This window comes from Hemicordylus capensis, chromosome 1, assembly GCF_027244095.1.
Source record: "Hemicordylus capensis ecotype Gifberg chromosome 1, rHemCap1.1.pri, whole genome shotgun sequence".
Lineage (NCBI taxonomy): Eukaryota > Metazoa > Chordata > Lepidosauria > Squamata > Cordylidae > Hemicordylus > Hemicordylus capensis.
In genome coordinates, this window is record NC_069657.1 from 337,680,017 (window position 1) to 337,702,815 (window position 22,799).

At 42.1% G+C, this 22,799-nt stretch overlaps 2 protein-coding genes across 2 annotated transcripts in view; one reads left to right on the plus strand and one right to left on the minus strand.

Moving 5' to 3' along the window:
- The window catches only part of GPRC6A (G protein-coupled receptor class C group 6 member A), a 28,606-nt gene extending 20,819 nt beyond the window's left edge, over positions 1–7,787 (minus strand). The window contains exons 1-3 of the mRNA XM_053273571.1: positions 7,594–7,787; positions 4,584–4,887; positions 158–988 (exon numbers count right to left, since the gene is read on the minus strand). Of these exons, the coding sequence (XP_053129546.1) occupies positions 158–988; positions 4,584–4,887; positions 7,594–7,787 (1,329 nt within the window). The remainder of the gene's footprint in view (positions 1–157; positions 989–4,583; positions 4,888–7,593) is intronic.
- The window catches only part of RFX6 (regulatory factor X6), a 112,923-nt gene continuing 93,204 nt past the window's right edge, over positions 3,081–22,799 (plus strand). The window contains exons 1-2 of the mRNA XM_053273711.1: positions 3,081–3,258; positions 4,707–4,810. The gene's annotated coding sequence lies outside the window, so the exon portion shown is untranslated. The remainder of the gene's footprint in view (positions 3,259–4,706; positions 4,811–22,799) is intronic.

Below are 22,799 nucleotides of genomic sequence, written 5' to 3' on the forward strand. Positions count from 1 at the left end.
ATGTTGCAACCCATCCTGAACAAAGAGAATAGATATCAAATCAGTTAATCACTAATCATTTGGTCACTAGTTTTCATACAGAAATAAGAGGAGTGAAGAGGTGCAGAGCATGAAAAATGCATGTAAAGAACACAGAAGTATTAAAAGGAAACCATACCTCCCAAGGGGCAAAAGCATATGGATCTTTGCAGTTTCTATCCTTGCACTGATTCCGAATGGCATTTGCAATTGCATACACGGCAAGCATGGTGCTATGGATAAATCCTGGCTCAATGTTTGCAATCAGAAACTCCTCTCTCCAGAGCTGGTTACTTGATCTCCTGTGCTCCTGCACCAACTTCTCAATCGAGTAATTAGAAATGCACTTACTCAAATCTTGATTATTGATATGTGAGCACGTTGACATAAGCATGGTATATTCCCTTGAGAATGTGTTGTTTCCAGTAGGGGTTGAATGGAGATTGCTTAAGAACTCATGGAAAGATGACATGTTTCCACTTTTGAATGTAAATCCAACCACTTTCCCCAGGCGACTGATATTTGGAATGGTGCTAATCTTGACAGCAGCTGACCAGTTATCACTTGCAATCCAGGTCTTATTTATGTTCCTCTCAATTGCTTTTCTGAAAAGTCTCATTACGTGGAATTGTCTCAGGAAGACAACAATGACATTTACCCTGGTTTCCTTGACAATCTTCTCAAGGGCTTGATTAATTTTGCCATGAATGGTGGTGTCTGAGAGATAAGCTGGCAACATTTCTTTAAATGCAATGCAGACATTGTTTGCCATGGCTTGTAACCCAAAGCTCTCCACCGCAAGGCGCCCAAAGTCGTCATCAGTGGCAATGATTCCAATCCAATTCCACCCTGACCTGTGGATCAACTGTGCCATCGCTTTTGTCTGATAGGAATCACTAGGCACAGTGCGTAGGAAAGAAGGGAAGCGTACTTTATCACTAAGGATTTCAGCTGTTGATGCATGACTCACCTATGGAGGTGACAAAATAATTCAGTTATAAAAAGATATATCCCCCACATATAGAGAGATGGGGGTCATAGCTTAATGATAGACCATATGCTTTGCATGTAGAAGGTCCCAGGTTAAGTCCCTGCTATCTCCAGGTAGGCAGCCAAAATCAAGTTTGAAATCACAAAGGGTACACAATTCGTCTGACTAAGGCACCTTCATATTTTCAAATAAGGGATATCTCTGGGCAGATCACTAAGGAAGCCATGACTGTTCATCCTGTAAGGGCTGAGTTCTCAGCGGCACCAAACAAACATGAATCAATGCTGCAGACAAGGGGGAAGCCAAAATGGTTTTAAATCACCTTCCCATCATAGTGTATTATGGTCTATATGTCCTTGCACACATAGGCTCCATGGGGCATGCATTAGTTTGAATGAAATACAACAGGACTTTTTACTGACTTTTCTGAAGACCTGCCCCCTGTCTTAAGCTGCATCAGAAGCCACTTGAAATATCCTGCTCTGCATGTGGGTCATTGCAGCAGATTTGTCTGGACAGGGCCCCCAACCTTATCACTATTCCAACAACGGGAATATTCAGCCATCCCATTGGTTTTTTTAGCAAAGTATACCAGAGGAAGTATTTCCTCCTAATCCTCCATCATCCTACTTCTATGTCCATGATATGTCTCTCCAGCAGAATTGGTGGGATGAATCCAACCGAAGATTCTTCCATGTTAACTGAGCCACCTCTGTGTTTTAGGGATGGTAGAAGGATCTGTACTTGATTACAGATACCAAAGAACCAAAGAAACTTTGAGAATAACCTTGCTACATGTTTTCAGAGAGAAATCTATGTACAGATTATTAGGGATTTTCAAACTTTGTTCTAGGAATCTTGGGTTTCCTCAAAAGCTTAACAGGAAATAAGTAAAGGCAGACTGTTTCCCCCCAAAAGATCATTAGTGTCCCCACAACACTATCTTATTCTTCAATAACACAATATTATTCTTCAATAACAGGAGAGCACAAGGCTCTTTTTAGAGTGCACACACTATTCAGACAAGGCAATGACACTGACAAGGCTAAACATGCCTGTCCATCGTCCTCCATGAAACCTAGGACACATCCCAGAATCCTTAGAAACACACCGAGCTTCTTTGGCAAAGCAATAAATGTGAATGGTCTTACCCAAGGATAGAGAGTTAGAAAAACACTGCTTCCTCGGGGGGGAAACGTGAATGCAGTGTTTTGGTTTGAGATAGCTGCATCAGTTTAGAGCATCCGTGCTCCTATTCAAAATGCCATTAAAATGATCATTATTATTCACATGCAAGTTGTCTAATTTCTATTCCATTGGAGCTTTATTGAAACTGCCACTTAAGGCTAGTGAACATCCCAGCTGCAGTGTTAGAGGCTGCTTTAAATTGTTCCCTGTGGTCATTGTGCAGTGACCCACCTGCATGTGCAGTGACACACCTTGCAGCCTCAGTGATCTTTAGTACTAGGACAAACTTACTCAACCACAGCACTTTCGCTGAAATTTCTGCAATTTGGGGATGTTCAACAGGTCTAGAAACCCTGTCGCTTTTAAGGCTGACCCATGAAAGTTTCATAATGTTGTGGGGTGGGTGTTTACCTAAGGCAGCAATAACAGTGGGGGGTTTTTTTGTTTGGACTTGGCTACCTGCTTTGCAGTACTTAGAAGTGCTGTCACTTGTCTCCCCAGCAGCCAACACAATTTTCTTTCCCAGAAGACTCTGGGAAATAATGCAGTGCTGTGATGTTGAATCACGCCCTGGTGCATTCCTGGGGAAAGTATGGCACCCCCTTGTAATTCTCTTTAGCCACTATGTGAGGCAGCCACCTTAGACTGGAGAGTATATGGTGAAAAGAGAAGCTGAGAGGCACAGGTGGGGGTGGCTGGAAGATGATGAGGTCAGTAGGAGTGGGGGCGGGGGATCAGCAGCAAAACAGAAGATCAGACTGCAAGCTCAACTACATACAGTAATTATAGTCCTGATAGCATGTTTGTTTTGACATGCAGGGTTTCATATTTTTAAATTGCAGTTCCATGGAATTTAAATAAGCAACCACAGAAATAAAAACTTCCTTTCAGAATCAGTTAGCAATTCTGATTACTGTAAATAGGACATTACTGAGTAGAACATTTTTACTTAAGCCTAGCTTACGCCCAGTCCCTGCTGCTTGTGTTTGTTTTTCACCGTGAACATAAATTCTCTATCAACCTTGGCAGCTTAATGACTGTGCTGACACATCACCAACAGGGTAAGATGAACACAATCCTTTAAAACGTGTGCCAATGTGTCTTGTCAAGAGGATGAAAAGATTTTGTATGTGTTTGTCTTATTGTATCGCATTTGGTGGCAAGTGGGGGAAATTACATGCTTGATTAAATCAAGTTGATTTGTTTGATTAAAAACAAAACAAAAAAACCACAAACCTCTCCCTGCCTGTGGAAAGCCAGTGCAAGTATGAGATGCTTAGGATCATATTCTTTCCCCAACATGCTAGCTTTCCATGTACAGGGAGTTTGTGAACCATTTCCAGACATGTTTATGTCTACCAAGTTGTACAGCCCCAGAAAGAATGTACCACTTACTTACTTATCTGTATGTGTGAATTAGCTCTTGGTCTGTTAGATAAGGCAATGAGTTGTTGGCTCTCCAAAGACTAAAGCTGAAATCTTATGTACATTATCTAGGAGGAAGCCCCACTGAACATATGGCAAGAGAGAGAGGGAGGGAGAGAGCTGACTGTGGGCACCTTGAGGTGCAGGATTTCTTTCTGAGGAATCTCCTATGAGGTAGCAGAACTGCTGTCTGGGTGCTTTCCAGACTAGCTGCTCATCAGAAGCAAAATGCCTCCTTTCGAGTAAGTCACATTTGAAACGTAAACAGGGGGAGCAGTCTCGCTCCCGAAAACAACCCGAAAAAACAGCAACTTCTTTACGCTGGATATACGACATCTTAGCTCTATAGTGCAGTGATTAAATGAGAAACAAGGCATTGGAAATGCGAACAGTACCGTGCTGTCCACATAGGGACTGTGGTGTCATGACGCAGGAAGTGTGGAAGCACACTTCCGAGATACGTCCTGACCCCGTTGTAGGGTCTAGTCTGGAAAGTGCCCTGGTGGGAGTATATACATTGCTTGCCTTTCCCTCTACCTGTATATTTGTAAATAAACCCTATAGCAGGGCTGCTCAACTTAGGCCCCACCAGCTGTTTTTGGACTACAACTCTCACAATACCCAGTCACAGTGTCCAATAGCCAGGAATTACAGGAGTTGTAGGCCAACATCTACAGGAGGTCTGAAGTTGAGCAGGCCTGCTATATAGTATGAAAAACCACACTAAGTTTCCAGCTATCTCTCCTGCTAAGGAATTCAAACCTGGGAAGTGTTGCCCCTGGAATATCTAACTGCTTGGGATGTGGGGGGCGGGGACACATAAAAATGTGGAAAAGGAAAGAAATGAGAGGAAACAAATAACAAATAATTAAGCATATTGTTCATTCAGTCCTCAGCAGTGCTATACTTTCTAAGATATTTCTATGGCTTAAAATGAAAATATATTTCCGCAGTGACCTACCTGTGGTATTAATTGCAAATTTAATATTCTTGCAACAGACATGGATACTTCTGAATAGGTTGCGCCTATGACAGCTTTTACTCTGGGTATATAGTCTGAGTAATTGCATCTGAATTCCACTAGGTCTTTGGAAGCATTGAACTTGGACAGAAACCTCAGAGCTGCAGCCATTGCCCTGGTGACCTCTGCACATGTATCATAGATTTCATACCCCAGTTTAATTCCAGGTAAGAGGGGAGAGTTGTTGATTAATTCAATAGCATGGACCATTGCAAGACTCTGAAGAAACACTTGAACTTCAAAGCTGTGGAGAAACACATGATTAATTCAGAATTATTTCACTGGAGCTATTTCACATGGTTTAGCTTAGTGGCTACCTGCTTGGGTGCTTTGGGTACTCATAATGAACCTATGGGTGTATCCTGCAACAGAGAGGGGTGTATGTGTGTGTACTCTAATGCAGCTTGTAGTTGCTTGCCTCCACATAAGCCCACATTTGGGGGCAGGGGCGGGGGGGGGGAGGGGACAAAACCAGATGGTAGTTTTATGAAACAACCCAGAGATATGTATCTTAAAAACTGTGCCTGTTTCCTAGGCTGTTACAATTAACAAAGTTTCATTATTTAGATTTCATTCTTGCCCTTCCTTCAGGAAGCATGATATTTGGAGCACCCCTTCTCATATAGTGTACTATTAAGAATATATAGAAGTAGGGCAGCAAGCTTTAACTGGTTTAATTGGTAGATTAATCAACCTAAAATGTTAGTTGATTTAAATTGGGGACAATATTCATTAGTAGAGTTGAGGACACACTGCTTATTTCTGCATCTGTTTCTGTTCTAGTGTTATACTGGGGAAAGAGAAAATTATTATTATTAGCATAAGAACATTATAATAAGAACATAAGAACAGTCCTGCTGGATGAGGCCCAAGGCCTATAGTCCAGCATCCTGTTTCACACAGTGGCCCACAAGATGACTCTGAGACACCCACAGGCAAGAGGTATGTGCATGCCATCTCTCCTGCTGTTGCTCCCCTGCAACTGATATTTAAAGGCATCTTGCCTCTGATGCTGAAGGTGGCCTATAGCCACCAGACTAGTAGCCATTGATAGACCTGTCCTCCATGAGTTTGTCTCAGCCCTTTTTGAAGCTATCCAAGCTAGTGGCCCTCACAACATCCCATGGCAGAGAATTCCATAGATTAATTCTGCGCTGTGTGAAGAAGTACTTCCTTTTGTTGCTCCTAAATTTCCTGGCCTTCAATTTCATAGGATGATCCTTGGTTCTAGTGCTGTGAGAGAGGGAGAAAATTTTCTCTCTGTCCATTCTCTCTACTCCATGCATAATTTTATACACTTCTCTCATGTCTCCCCGAATTCGCCCCTTTTCCAAACTAAAAAGCCCCAGATGCTGCAGCCTTGCCTCATAAGGAAGCTGCTCCAGGCCCCTGATCGTCTTGGTTGTCCTTCTTCACCTTTTCCAGTTCTACAATGTCCTTCAGATGCAGTGATCAGAACTGTACGCAGTACTCCAAATGTGGCCGCACTAGAGTTTTGTATAAGAGCATTATATAATCATCATTTTTATTTTCATTCTCCTTCCTAATGATCAGCTGCCATGCACTGAGTCAACACTTTCAACGAGCTGTCCACCACAACCCCAAGATCTCTCTCCTGGTTAGTCACTGACTGCTCAGACTCCATAAGTGTATATGTGAAGTTGGATCTTCTTGCCCCAATGTGCATCACTTTACACTTGCTTACATTGAACTGCATTCGTTATTTTGTTGCTCACTCCCCCAGTTTGGAGAGATCCTTTAGGAGCTCCTTGCAATTTGTTTTGGATTTCACTACCCTAAATAGTTTAGTGTCATCTGCAAATTTGGCCACCTCACTGCCTATCCCAACTTCTAATAATTTATGAACAAGTTAAAGAGCACTGGTCCTATTATAGATCCCTGAGCGACCCCACTTCTTACTCCCCTCCATTGTGAAAACTGTATTCCTAACCTCTGCTGCTTATTATTATTATTATTATTATTATTATTATTATTATTATTATTTTATTTTATTTTATTTTATTTTATTTTATTTTATTTTATAATAAATTAATAAACCCTCTATTTATTATTGTTATTCCTATCTGCTGTTTCCTGTCCTTCAACCAGCTCCAGTCCACGCATGAACTAGTCACTTTGTCCCATGACTGCTAATTAGTTGTAACTATGGCTTTAATGTCTTTCTAAATTAATTATACAAACAATTTAATGGAAATTAAGTTGCAATTCTCATATCACTTCTTTCTGAAGTAGTCATGTTCACTTCAGTAAGACTACATAGGCATAGTCTGAGGATGACAATTTAACTACCTTTTTTGTCTGCACTTTTAACATTTTGACACGTTAAACAAATCAAAATGTATAGCAGAAAGTCTCCTTTCTGTTTGACATGAGATGACATAAAATGAGAGATGTTTGTGTTTTCCAAAGACCTTGACAGATTCTGTGGCAAATATGTCCCAGATTACTGTAGAATTGTCATTTAGGATTTGGCACTCTCAAACTGAGTGTTGGCTACGTTATAGGAGATATACAATATAAGGGCTAGATTCCAGTTATCCAATATGCTTCATTCTATATTAATACATTTACGACAGTAATCAAAATGCAGTGTGGTCAACCATATACTGCCATAGTGCTATAAGCCAAGAAGACCCTTGAAATTGTGGTTAAAGAGATAGGCAGTTCATTCCTATTTGATTTCATAACAACATGTAAGACAGCAGCAACACTTCACAATCAATCACATTTTTTCATGCATATTATTTCTGTGGAAAATCTCTCTTCCCAGCACACACAGCCACATGCAGATTTTACTTTGGCTGATACTGTATATACAACTAACCTTTCCAGAAACAACAGTAATTCAGAAATGCAATATATGTGAAGATGTCTTTTCCTTTTGCTCATTTTCATGGCATTTTGTTCTTGTTACATAGTGGTTACTCACCCAGCACAATTGGCAATCACTGGTTTTAGGGGCTCTTCTTCTGAATGCAGCATTTTGCCATGAATGGCAAACAAGCCTCCGATGACAATATCTCCGGGAGAGCTGGCACCCACAAAGTCCTCAGGACTCCAGCAAGACTGACCAATATTAAAGCAGACCAGCAAGACAGGCATCAACAAACCAAATGTTGCCATGTTTCTGTTTCATTTGATCTTTAGCTGCCTTCAGTCAGTTAAGCAAGCCACACTGCCAACAACGCTGTTCCTATTTCACCTGTAAACAGCTCGAAGGGAAAGGGCTGCGCTGGAAGCCTGTCACACCTTTACCTAATGCTGGTTACCAGCTCAAACGGGTCATATTGTGTAACTGATACCACTGGAGAAGTAATGCGGGGAGTGGGGGAGAGCTGTCATATCCAAACTCTTCCAATAAAGCAGGGATGCACAACACAATCACCCAGAGAGTCACTTTTATATTTTTATTAATTCTAGAGGGCTGCATTGCTATGTTAACTACAGAGAAGAATTTTTGCTCCAGTTCTAACAGTGTTTTAGCCCATTATTCTGTTACGCCCTTCTTCTCTCTGCACCCCATTGTGCTCTCTTGTTTTTCTCTCTCTATTGCCAAAGCTTTCCCCAAACCCCTGTTACCCTTCCATCTTTTTCTTTCTCTCCTCCATAGTGTGATCTTTTTGTTGATCTCTTGTTGCACCACTTAGCACACTCTCATATCTACAGATATGCACACCTCCACTGGTCAGCTCCCTCATTTTCAGTCAGCCCTCCCCTTTTTTCATTTCCCCAGACACAAGTCTCTGTACCCCCAGTTTGCGTCTCTTAACCCTTTTCTTTCTCTCAACGCCCCATAGCACTCTCTGTCTTCTTTACTGCACCATGCCAGTCTCTGTATCCCATGCTTCACCACCTTTTTCTCTTTCCTCACCCCACAGGTCTTTCTGCATATGAGGAATGTTACTCCCATTTCTCTTTTCACCCTATAGTGACCTCTCTCTTCTCTCTTTTGCACTACAGGTCTCTCTGAACCTCCAGCTCTGTTAGGTCCTCTTTTTCTCTATTCATCTCTATGTACCTCATTTTTTAGGCCCCCCCCTTTTATTCATTCTCTCTCTCACATGCTCCCTGCCCTTATGTCTGTTCCTCATAATGTCATACATCTATGGTTGCCACCGGCTCATCTGGTGGCTACTCGGGGATGGGCCTTCTCCCCTGCTGCCCCCAGACTTTGGAATGTGCTCCCTGTTGAAATAAGAGCCTCCCCATCTCTGGCAACGTTTAAAACATCTTATTTGTTATTTCTCTTTGTAAACCGCCCTGTGCCATTTTTGGAAGGGCGGTATAGAAATTGAATTATTATTATTATTATTATTATTATTTAAAAGGCACTGGAGACATATTTATTCACCCAGGCTTTTAATTAGATTTATAGTTTTAATCCTTTTAATGTTGGGATTTAAATTATTTTAATGTGTATATGATTTTATTTGCAAACTGCCCAGAGACACAAGTTTTGGGCCGTATAGAAATATGTTAAATAAATAAAGGAAGGAAGAACAATATGTATATGAAGCTGCCTTACACCGAACCAGACCAATGGCAGTAGCTCTCTCTAGGCTCTCTCTTAGACTTTCTCAGTCCGACCTGGAGAGGCCAGGGTTTGAAGTGTGAGCTCTCTAAGATATTCCCCTTAGGGGATGTAGCCGCTCTGGGAAGAACAGAAGGTTCCAAGTTCCCTCCCTGGTATCTCCAAGATCGGGCTGAGGGAGATTCCTGCCTGCAACCTTGGAGAAGCCACTGCCAGTCTGTGAAGACAATACTGAGCTAGATAGACAATGGTCTGACTCAGTATATGGCAGCTTCCTATGTTCCTATGAACCAGAGACTGTCTGTATGCACAGCACGTGCTCTGATACTGAGCTGTGGCCTCATCCTTTTCAGCAACAACAGCACATAAGGCTTTCGCTCTCCTGACAATTCCCACAGTGAGGGAAACTGAGCCACGAGTGGGCAGCATAGTATGGTTGGCAAGCTGCCACAGCTGATGTGATCTGCCACATATGCCTCAGGGAGAGAATGCAATGCAGACAGAGTGTGACAGACATTCTCTCATCCTACCCCGGATTTTCAGCAGCCCTGAAGCCTCCTCATAACATTGGACTGGCTTTGTGGGAGCTGCAGCAGTTGGATCATTCCTACACTGCCATGATGATGAGAGAAGCCATGTCCCTTGGGGAGGAATTCCCATTTCGGCTTCTAACTGTGCCAGGCAACAACATTCTTCCTGAAAACTGGAGCAGCAGTGCTGGCATGATTTGGAACCACTTTGTGGGCTCATTCTACCTTTCCTACAGCTCCTCACATTACCCTCAGAGATATGGGAAGGGGTTGTGCTGCCATGGCTCCCACACTGTCACTATAAGAAGAACATCTTAGATGTTTCCATAAAAAGGGCTGCAGATAATGGATATTTGGAATTTCCCTAGGTACCTATTTGCAGGTATCTTCTCTGCAAATAAGGAAGGTATCAAGACTGGCCAAGGAGTATTGCATTTATCCCACCAAAACAGATTAAAGGGATCAAACCATAATCAAAATGGTTGGAAAATTCCCACTAGATTCAGTGGGTGTCTGTGGGCATGTGTGAGTTATGTTCTGAAGGATGTTTCTAGCAAACATTTAAAAATACTTCACATGTAGTCTTAAATTTGTGTGGACTTCTTCCTTTGCCTTTAAAAGTAAAGATAACAATAAATATCACCATGCATTTCTGATAAAAACTCTATTCAGTCTATAAAACTTCACACAATCGTCCCGGTCTTGGGAGAACTCAAGCCAGGTATGCACGGGGGCAGCACAGATGATTGCCACCCTCTCTGGGTTCTACTGTTCCCACATCTACAGGAGCTAATCACAAGGGAATCAGGGCATCACTACACTACAAATCCATACAAGAGGGCCTCGATATTTGTGGATCTTGAGACATAGGGTGCTATGGGATCATGGGGGTCAGGTTCCCGGTTGTCAGGAAAATCACAGAAAATTGCCAAAAATCAGCCAAATTTGTCATTGTCATTGTCATTGTTTATTCAATTTCTATACCGCCCTTCCAAAAATGACTCGGGGCGGTTTACACAGAGAAATAATAAATAAATAAGATGGATCCCTGTCCCCAAAGGGCTCACAATCTAAAAAGAAACATAAGATACACACCAGCAACTGTCACTGGAGATACTGTGCTGGTGGTGGATAGGGCCAGTTACTCTCCCCCTGCTCATTAAAGAGAATCATGTTAAAAGGTGCCTCTTTGCCAAGTTAGCAGAGGTGAAATGTGGGGGTGAAATGTGGGAGGAGGCTCCCTACCATGAGTTACTGCTCCCTGAGTTGCACTGTGCCCTGGAATGCCCCCAAATCAGCCAAAAATCACCAGTTTTTTCTTTCCTTTTTTAAAAAAATGGAGCCATTTTGTGGTTCCGAAACACTAAATGGTGGCTGGAAATGACCTCTGCAGTCATTTCCGGCCACCCCCAACTTGCAGACACACAAGGTTGATGTGTTTCTTTCTTTCTTTCTTTCTGTGTATGCCGAGGTTGTGTGTCTTTTACCCGACCGTGGATACACAAACCTGCAGATTACGAAACTACTGATATCGAGGCCCTCCTGTTTGGGTGTTTTACAAAGAATTTTGGAAGCTTTATCTTAGTGAGGTGCCAAGAACTGTCTGTTTACCCTCTGCCAGAACTACAATTCCCAGGTTTTGCTGGGAAGAGAGTATGACTGTTAGATCAGTTTAAATCTGTAGTGTAGATACCTCCATAGTTTTGTGTTCTAGTCTTTCCTATGACAAACCACAAAGCATACTCATCTTCCTGTACACAGCTGCTACTTAGTTGTACAGAGAGACATTTCCCCCTCCTTACTAGTGTAAACATGTCCATTTGTAATCTCTGTAGGCTGGTTTATGGCAGATTCCATTGAATACAATTTGGCTTGTCCACTTTACTCAATTATCTCCAACAACTATAGGTCAAAACCTAAATCCAAAAGCAAGAGCTAAATTTAGACACCATTTAGCACTTTAAAAAATATCACTTGTTCAGTCTTTAATAACAACAGCTACATTATGGTTCACCTTCACTTTAGTTGGCATCACTAAATGCTATTCCACAACCTCTTCTGTGGCTTGTGATAACAAATATCACGTGGAAGTTCTTGCTTTCCTGAGCTTCTCTGGCCTCTCAGAGAGACCATTTTATTCTAAAGAGGGAGCTTGAAGGCAGGTGGATTTAAATGTAAAATGTTTACTGACAAACTGGGACTGAAATGCAAGACTTCAGAAAATGTGCATTCAGATTTATGTAGGAGCGTAGCCCAGTAGCTAGATCAGTAGCTAGATCTTGCATGGCTTCTGTCACCTCTAAGTATTTTAAAAAGATACTTAAAAACACACACCCTCTCTACTTTTTTTAAGTGTTGAAAAAATGCTTTTGTAAAAGGAATTTTAGGAAGATGCAAAGCAAATGTGAGCACTATTTTGTCTCATTCTTCATGGAGGAACTTCTAGAACATTATGAGGTCATTCACATAATCACAAACTGTGTTCTACCTGGGTTTGGGAGCTGTGTGTGCTCCAGATTTTCAGTTGTGTGGAAGCAAGGTAGGAGAAAAAGCTATCCAGTTTTCCTCCGATCTTGGTTCCACACAATCACGTCTACCCAAGTTTTCCTCCTACCTTGCTTCCACACAACCAAAAATTGGGAGCATACACCCTGAGTAGAATACAGTTTTTGATTGTGTGAATGACCTCTATGTTTTCATTAACTGTTTTGTTGAAAGCAGCAGTAATAAGAACTCAAAGAAAAAACTCATACGTAATAAATGGGCACATAGATTTCCCAATTAGGTCAGATGACCATGGTCCTATACCTAAACTGCTAATGTTCTTGGTGTTTGAATATAACAATGTATTTGTTATGTTTATTGTGTTGTATTTCAAAACTGAAGATGCTAACAACATTGGAATAATTAAAAAATAAAAGAATCATATAAAATATGGTGAGGGATGCTTTCATAGAACCCTTTAACGTTATGAAGTTACTGATCAACAATCAAGTGGAAGCAGAATCATAACCATAGTCCTACACACTGAATTTCCCCCCACTAACACATCCCCAGGCTGTCCACAATACAAATGCCTAAGGTTGGGAATATCTAGCATTTTCCAAGTGGATAGTAACTCCACTGCAGCTGCCTCTTCTTCTTCTTCTTCTTCTTCTTCTTCTTCTTCTTCTTCTTCTTCTTCTTCTTCTTCTTCTTCTTCATGAAGACATGTGCAAAGGCCAAAGGGAAACATGCAGGAAAGGATTGCAGTTTGGTGGTTTTTAAAGACATGCATTATGCCCAGAGGCATACTGAGGCTGAACCTAGTACTCATGATGTACATAGCTACTGTTTCCAGACATGCTTTTCCAAGGTGGGTGATCACTGCAGCAGTTGCAAAAAATTGTCTTCATGTGCAATTGCACTGTACTGAATTCATGAAAGATATATCACAGTCAGAAGAGCCAGTATAATAAGAGCCAGTGACAGGAATAAGGCTGCATAGGCTGGCCTCCATCAATGGCTCTTTCATTCATATGATAAGAAAACTGATACATTATGTAGCATATCAGGGGATAGGCACTTCACACTACACTGTTGCTGCTATGAAAACAATCAGCTCTATATGCAGGGACAAAGCTGGGGGAGAGGAGGCCTGTGTTTGCCCCTCTCCCTGGCGGTCCCTCAGAGTGAGGGAAATAATGAAGAAAGTAGGAAGGGGTGGGGCTGGGGGTGCTCAGGAGCTGGGGCCCCTGGGTTCTTTGAAACCATCCACTCAATTATAGCTACACCCCTGTCTATATGAAAGGGGTGGTGGTGGTTAGGGTGCATTGATCTAAATCATCAAGAAAAATTGTCAATTTAATTTTTTGATTAAAATTTCCCCCATTTATTCCTTAGCTAATTAGATATAAATGAAAGTGCCTACTACGTGATCGTTATAAGCATAAAGACATGTTGGTTTTAAAATGAATAGAGCCTTTATAGTACTGAATAAGTGAGAAAACGGATTAGGGAGTAAGCCATGCTTTTGGATGGGTGATCACATGTGAGCGCCGTTTGCTATAAGATATTCTCCTTAGGTGATAGGACTTTAGCTCAGTGATAATCTGCTTTGCATGAAGAAGGACCCAGGTTCAATCCCCGGCATCTCCAGCTAGGGCTGAAAAAGACTCTTACCTGAAACCCTGGAGAAGCCACTGCCAATCAGTGTGTAGACCATACTGAGCTAGATGGACCAACGGTCTGACTCAGTATCTCAGTATAAGGCAGGCAGCTTCCTATGTTCCTATGTAACAGCAGAACAGATGGGACCTCTTCTGATAACGTAGCTTTCCCAGGCCTCTCACATAGCTTTTCTGAGCCTTCTGCTCCTAGAGGCAGGACACAACACATACAACATGAGAGTTTGTATACTTACATTGCTCATTTTTAGATAACAATATCATGATAATGTCAAGCAGCTTAAGCATTACAATCATTCAAAACAACCTTAAGTGTTGAGGTATCAGCTAAGAAAAGTAACCTTTCATAAGGTACATAAGAGGGAGCTCATATGTATGCATTAAGTTCAAAGTTATTTTTAAAGATAAATGATAGCTCTCTCTCTCTCTCTCTCTCTCTCTCTCTCTCTCTCACACACACACACACACACACACACACACACACACAGCCAGGTGTGACCTTAAATGATCTTTAAAAAATCAAATCTTTAAAAATGTAAATCCCAATCAATTCCTATTTGTGTGTGTGTGTGTGTGTGTTCATGTGATGAATCCAGGCACAAGTCTGGCATCGAACTGAACACTGGAACCAATGTTGAACCTGTTCAACATTGAACCTGTTTGCACATCCCTATTCCATGATGCCTATAACACAATCTTCAGTTTTCAAAATTTTCAGAGTATTGGGGGGAATGATATTTTCTTTTATTTTTGTTTAGTAGCTGGTCAGAGCTGGAAATCCTGTCTTGAGCTGTTGGCAGCAAGCTAGGTTGTTTTAAATAGAATATGGTTTAGATAAGAAAATCCTTGGGCTTTCACATTGGAAAAGAAAGTTGACAGAATAAACACTACATAATTGGTACATAATTTGCTGTTATTTATAGAAACACAATGAACTCATGTGATGAATAATCTCATGTTAGGAGTTCTTCAGTAAGAGTAAAACTGTGGGAAATATTTCAACAGATTGTTGCATTATGAATTGTGTGTGTGTGTGAGAGAGAGAGCATGCATGAGTGGGCACCTGTTTGGGCTTCCAAAATGATAGGTACCTAGAAATATTCTAGGAGCATATGTGCTACATATCCTCTGCTAACAGAGCAAAGAGGCACCTTTTTAAAGTGGTGACTCTCTTTATTTAGCAGGGGGAGAACAACTGGCCCTATCCATCCTTTACATAGCATTCCTCCAGTGGTTGTTGCTGGTATCTATCTTACAATTCTTTTTTAGATTGTGAGCCCCTTTGGGGACAGGGAGCCTTTCTGTCTGTCTGTCTATCTATCTATCTATCTATCTATCTATCTATCTATCTATCTCTGTGAATTGCTTTGGGAACTTTGGTTGAAAAGTGGTATCTAAATATCCGTTGCGTTCATATTCAAATCTTCTGGCAGCAAATTTCATAATTATGCATTGTATGACTAAGTGCTCCATCACGTTTCTGTTATGCCCACTATATCATTTACCTTCAAGTGTTCTAATTTGCCTTTCTTAGCTCAGAGGCAATACAGCTATACATTTTGTTCCTCTTCGAATGTCTTTGGCGTATGCATTTTTCTATATGACTCTCTGGACTCTTTAACCTGATGTCATGAGCAAATGAGCAGAACACGTTTTTTAAATATATATATATATATATATATATATATATATATATATATATATATAGCCAAAAGCCTTGCAGGGTGGAAGACACCTTAACATCTGCTTCCCAGAGATGGCTGCTGCCCAGTGGTGAGAGCCTGTGTTGCTGTCATCTTGCTGTTGTCAGCCTGCCAGCCTGTGTGCCCCCTAACTTGTGGGGCTGTGGCTGCTGCCCTGTGGGTGAGTCTGTGTGGGGTCGGGTCCAGGGGGAGGGAGTCAGCAGTTCCTGAGGACCATCTGCCCAGACTAGCCATCTTTCTGGGCATATAAAAGGGCTGCTGCCTATGGTGGCAGGCCCGCCAGTGGTGGGGTCACCACTGAAGGGTTGACACTAAAGGGGGTTGCCCCTTTGGGGGAGCCATTTTGGGGGACAACTAGGGTGAGGGCCAGGTGGTATTATATTGACTTCTGTTGTATTTAGGTCCTAGGTGTTTCAGATGTGTCTTGGTTTGTCTGAGGATGGGGAGACAGGAGGCATGACCACTGAGTATGGTGGTCAGTGGCTATTTCAGTGGTGGTGGGGAATAGAAGAAGTAAAGTTGGCATGTCAGCGAGCCATTACAGGGGAAGGGAAGTCAGAAATCTATTAGCTGTTTCCCCTTCCAGCTGTCCTGACAGCTATTTGACGTTCGGGAACAGTGCCAACCTCCCACAGACCCTCACCTTGCTCCTCTGTAATGCCAGGTCTGTCCAGAATAAGTCAAAAGGCATCCATGATTTGATTCTGGATGAAGAGGCAGACCTGGTATGTATGAGAGAGATTTGGTTTGGGGAGGCTGGTGGCCCAGTCTAGTTCCAGCTTCTCTCTCCAGGGTACTCTGATGAAGAGCAGGTGCAGGGAGGTGGGCAGGGAGGTGGAGTGGCTGTGATCTATAAGAATAACCTCTCCCTGAGCAGGATCCCTGTGGAAGTGTCGGACCATATTGAATGTGTTGCTGGTTTGAATCTCTGCTGATATGTTTCCCAGACTATGGGAAACACCTATATCGGGCAGCAGCGATATAGGAAGATGCTGAAAGACATCCTCTCGTACTGCATGGGAGATGGCAATGGTACACCCCTCCTGTATTCTACCAAAGAAAATCACATGGCTCTATGGTTGCCAGGAGTCAATACCGACGTGACAGCACAACTTTGTTTACTTATTGTGTGGGGTTAGAACTCAGGAGATTATTTTGATCTGCCTGTTCTGGATGGGGTCACATTTCCCCAGAAGGAACAGGTACACAGTCTGTGGGTGCTTCTGGACACAAACCTCTTCCTGGTGTCCCAAGTTGAGGCAGTGGCCAGAGATGCCTTTTATCATCATTGGCTGATACGCCAGCTGCACCTGTTTCGTGAGATAAATGACCTCAGAACAGTAGTACATTTGATGGTTACCTCCAGAGTTGACACTGCAATGCTCTCCATGAGGGGCTGCCTTTAGTAGTCCCACATAGTTTGGAAACTGCAGTTGGTCCAGAATGCAGCATCCAGGTTGGTCTCTGGGTCATCTCAGAGAGACCATATCACTCCTGTCTTAAAAGATCTAAACTGGTTGCCGATAGGTTTTCAGGCAAAATACAAGGTCTTGGTTATAACCTATAAAGCCCTAAACAGCTTGGGCCCTGGGTATTGGGCCCTGAGACCTTGGGTTAGGGCGGTATAAAAATGTGCTAAATAAATAAATAAATAAATATTTAAGAGAACATCTTCTTTGCTATGAGGTTCATCTGCAGTTGCCACTGGCTTGTCTGGTGGCTACTCAGAGACGGGCCCTCTCCATTGCTTCCCCTAGGCTTCGGAACGTGCTCCTTGTTGAAATAACAGCCTCCCCATCTCTTACAACTTTTAAAAAGGCAATCAAGACAGATTTGTTCACCCAGGCTTTTAATTAAATAATGTTTTAATAGTTAGATGATTTTTAATAGTTTTAATATTGTTTTAAATTTTAAATTATTGTAATGTTTTAATCTTTTAATTTGTTGTTTTTATTGTTTTGTTGTAAACCGCTCAGAGACTTGCGTTTCAGGCAGTATACAAATATGTTAAATAGTTAAGTTTCTCCTCACAACAACCCTGTGAGGTAGGTTAGACTAAGAGAGAAGTGACTGGCCCAGAGTCACCCAGCAAGTATCATGGCTGAATGGGGATCTGAACTCGGGTCTCCTCAGTCCTAGTCCAGCACTCTAACCACTACACCACCCTGGCTCCTCACCAATGACAAATATCCAGTATGAATGACAAATGAGCCACAAGCAATATGCTACACTTGTGACTAATATCAAAATAAGAGCTGTACGACTGCCAGCTGTGCGACTGCTGTCATTCTCACAAAACCTCCTGCATTACCCAAGACCCAATTTCTCTGCTTGTACTATCACTTGAAAGATTGATCTGTATTGTGTATGTGATGACTTGAAGCAGCTGTAAGAGGGGACAGCCAAAATTTAGACTTACGTACATTTTCCTTGATTTGTTTTTTTAATGGGTTTGTTCTTGTTAATTGAACCAGCCAAGGCATGTCACAAAAAACATGAGCTATTTCCCCCCATTGCAATTATGTTTATTGTTCTAGTATACTTTCTTGGAATGCAACAGCTTATGTGATGTTGTTTGCAATCTTTTAGAGGAATTCATGCTTTTATCAAACAAAGTTACCATTCTACTTTGTTTACAAGGAGAGATCCACTTCATTTGATGAAGCATGCATCATCAAATTGTTCTGTCTATGTGTCATGGCTTAATGGTGTATGAAAAATAATAAGTGATGACACATGCCTCATAAGAGTCCTTCATTGTGAAGGACATCCCTCATTAGGCAAAGCCCCAATTTAGCCCCTAAGCTCCCATCCTGAAACCTTTTATTCATGAATAATTTCATTTGACATAAGCGAAAGTGTAATGTGTAGATGCAGCAAACACATGCTTACGAACATGTATATCAGTCAGGTATATTCACCAGGGAGCCCTTCATAGGTGTCAGCTCCATACTGAATGGCTGCATGCTCAGGGGTAAGTCCATGTTTTCTGCAGTAAAAATACTTGAGTACATGGGAACATAGGAAGCTGCCATATACTGAGTCAGACCATTGGTCTATCTAACTCAGTATTGTCTACACAGACTGGCAGCAGCTTCTCCAAGGTTGTAGGCAAGAATCTCTCTCAGCCCTATCTTGTAGAAGTCAGAGAGGGAACTTGGAACCTAGATGCTCTTCCCAGAGTGGCTCTATTCCCTGAGGGGAATATCTTACAGTCCTCACACTTCTGGTCTCCCATTCACAAATGCAACCAGGGTGGACCCTGCTTAGCTAGGGGGACAAGTCATGTTTGCTACCACAAGACCAAGTTGCCTACTTTGAGTGCAACTAAAGAACTTGATTCGTATTTGAAACTGGACACACTGGGAATGATTTTGAAATATTTAAATCACATTGCAGTTCGATTAACTCAATTATAAGCCTAGTGTCTGAACAAAAGTTTGGGAAAGATGATGGATATCTTAATATTCTCGTCATTTCAGCAAACGTTTCCAAGGTCAGTATTTCAGATTCCAGTACAAGAGAGAATGAAACACTCAAAGGCCCATGCAAAACCAGGCTAAGGGAGTTTGAACCTCAATCCTGATCCCAGTGGCACCACAGTGGCAAACCCACCTATGAAGCCTCCCTAACCCCATTTCCTTGATCGTGTGTCTGCTGAGGCTGCGAGCAGCCATGGCTAGCAGACTTGAGAAGCGGCCGGGGGAATCCCCATAGTGCACCACACACTTGTGCAGTGCATAATTGGAGCTCAGGGCAGGGGGGATCGGGAGACGCACAATGGCACATCCTGGCACCCTGGCCCTTGGAGCTACTGGCAGCAGTCAGTGCTTATCTGGGGTGGCGATCCACCTGCCCAAGAAAGTGGGACTGCTTGTGTGTGTGGAGGGTGGGGGAGGTAAACATTCTGTGGCTTCCTCCCCTCACCCCTTCAGAACTCATTCTCAAATCATGAGAATGGGCTCTTAGATTATTTTCTCACTAGTCCCCTTTTCCTGGAATTGCTATCTTGCTCTTTCACTTTTTATGGAGCGTCCAGGTGACATTGTTTACAAATTGTTGACTTCCATGCCATATTCTGCATCCCCCTCTGAGGTTTTCAGGACAGGCAAAGTCTACATAGACTTAGTTCAGCAAATGTTATTGCTTCCTATTGATACTGGCTGTACTGGAGGGCTGGTCTTGTGGTAGCAAGCATGACTTGTCCCCTCAGCTAAGCAGGGTCTGCCCTAGTTGCATTTGAATGGGAGACTTGATGTTTGAGCACTGTAAGATATTCGTCTCAGGGGATGGAGCCGCTCTGGAAAGAGCAGAAGGTTCCAAGTTCCTTCCCTGGCTTCTCCAAGATTTGTACATGGAACAATCCTGCATTGTACAATCCTGCCTGAAACCTTGGAGAAGCCACTGCCAGTCTGTGAAGACAATACTGAGCTAGATAGACCAATGGTCTGACTCAGTATAGGGCAGCTTCCTATGTTCCATGTTCCTATGTACTGAACAGTACTGGTACAATGGCACTCTAGGACATACCTATAATCTCTACCATCTTCTGCACTGGATTGGAAAGTACAAATGGGTAAAAGGAGGGGGGGAGGTTTTCTGTTGGTTTTGAAGCAGATTTCTGCAGCTAGCAAACTTCACAGACTGATTTTTAATTCAAGGGAAAAGGTTTCACTGGGTTCATCCTGAAGTTTGAAGCTTTGCCATCTGTTCTTTTGATCACATTATGGTTTCCTTCTTTTCACACTCATAGCTGTTTATTCTGATTCCTAACACCCTCACTGGGAATCTAATTTTTTGTTTGGTTCCCAGCCATGAAAGAATAGCAATGCAGAGTTGTATAAGGAGTCCAGTCACATTCTAACAAAAACACAGGACCAGTTCAGCCCTGACAATAAGAGAACAGGAAGTATGAGTAAGCTGGGCATCCTGCCTCCTCCCCTCCCATCACTTTTGTAAGGGTTCTAAACTTCTTAGCATGAATGAAACTATAATGTCTACTGATGGTAACCAGTCTATGTTCTGCATGTAAAATGGATGGAGTATATAAAGTATACTCTAAAGTATATAAAGTATACAACTGTTGGAGTATATAAAGTAAAGTTGTGCTGTCGAGTCAGTGTTGACTACGGGCAACCACAGAGCCATGTGGTTGTCTTTGGTAAAATACAGGCGGGGTTTACCATTGCCTCCTCCCGCGCAGTGTGAGATGATGCCTTTCAGCATCTTTCCTATATCGCTGCTGCTCAATATAGGTGTTTCCCATAGTCTGGGAAACATCACAGCGGAGATTTGAACCAGGAACCTCTTGCTCCCTAGGCAAGTTACTTCCCTGCTGCATTGTACAATCCTCATATGATCCTCAGAAGCTGAAACACATATGGAGATCTGACAGAATTCCTTTTTAGGACTTACAATCCCACATGGGCTGTACCTAGGTAGATGTCCTGTGCCAGGCCATGCTGCAATCTGTGGCAAAGCAGAGATCTGGGAGGGAAGCCAAGAAATATCCTGTTCCAGGCCATACTAAGATCTGTGCCAAGACAGGGAGATAAGGACACCTTGGACAGCTCCCTGTTGAGGCAAATCTTCAATGGCAGCTTTTCTGCTAAGGCAAATAGTAGCTAAAACAACTAGCCATTTTTATCAGGACCAAGGTTCTGGGGGAAGGGGTGAATTCTCCCCTTGCCCCACATTGTAGTCCCAATGCAGATCAATCCTGCAGCTTCTATTTTTTAAAAATGGAAGCATGACAATGCTTTTAGTGCCGCACATGATTTGGTTTTTTGTCAATAATGACGGACTTGATGGACCTTTGATCTGACCCAGTAGGGTTCTTGTTATCAGCCAAAGGCCATTGTGGCAGGGGATGATAGGAGCTGTAGTCCAACAACCTCTGAGGACCCAAGGTTGGGAAGCCCTAAGCGAAAGCATTATTCCTGAGGCATACAACTCCAGGATCTCCAAAATGTCAGTAATTGAGTTCCTTACACAGTTTGATTTTTAGAGGCTTAGGTTATTGGGTGGTTTATTTAATGACTACAGTGTATGTCTATCTTTCTTCAGGTCTAGTTGATAATAGAAACAATGTTTCAGATATCATCAGTTCACAGAGTTTTTGTGTATTGCATTGAGTAATGTTAGTAGACATGCTGCTCATAAATGATATTCCTTTAATGTGTTACAAATTGATGCCTGGAAATCCTGGGTTCAACATACTCTGAGAAAATGATCACTTAGCCATGTCTATAATTCTAATTGTCACATCAGGAAAACTTTAATTGGAATGGCCTAATATGTAAGGGAGAACAGGGTTCATGCCTGTACTTTGAAAATGATGTAGGAGTAGGAATTTCAATGACTGCAACTTTTCTTTGCCCTGAATAAAAATTCTATCTACCAAAAATGATAGATGTCACCACAACACCATCACAACATCATCACAAAATTACAGGAACCCTGACCTCATTTGCAGCTGGCCACCCTGGCTGTGATAAACAATTTCTGCCTGCTATGTGAAGCCATGAAAGAAAAATTCCCTTTAAAGGAGCTGTTTTACTGGTGCATACATTTTCAGAGAGGAAGCAAGAAATCAGAAATACTGTGAAATCTTTATAGAATACTTAAGATTCTGGTTTCATTATGAAAATGCAGTTCAATGCAAGCATACCACCTCACAGATTCTGTTGAACAGAAACACAGCAAAAGCTTTTGTAGTGTTTGCAAAACATTTCCCAGACTGAACAGGTGGTGTTTTAGGAGGTTTGTTGGAGTTCAAATGAAATGAGCAGACTAGCTGCAGCTGGTTTTTGCTAAGAGACCTGCATAACACATTTAAGAGTATGGAGGAAAGGGTAGAAGAGGAAAGTGGGAATATCACATGCACAGGCATATTATTTTGCACAACACACATGAAGTTAAGTTTTCGACATCTCCAAGGTGGCTCCAAGTGTGAAGGGACCCTTGGCATGTGAGCACCACAGATTTTTTCTGTGGGTTGTTGTGAGGATAAGCATAACCATGTATACCACTCTGGGTTCCTCGGAGGAAGAGCTGAATATAAGTGTTAAAATTAAATTAAAATCACGGGGTTTTAAAGATTTTTCCCACCAATTCTGGGCAACTACGGATAAAATCAGAATTTTTGAATCCAAATTTGCACAGGATCTGAATTTGCACATTTCTCCAACATCTTGCCCAAGAAA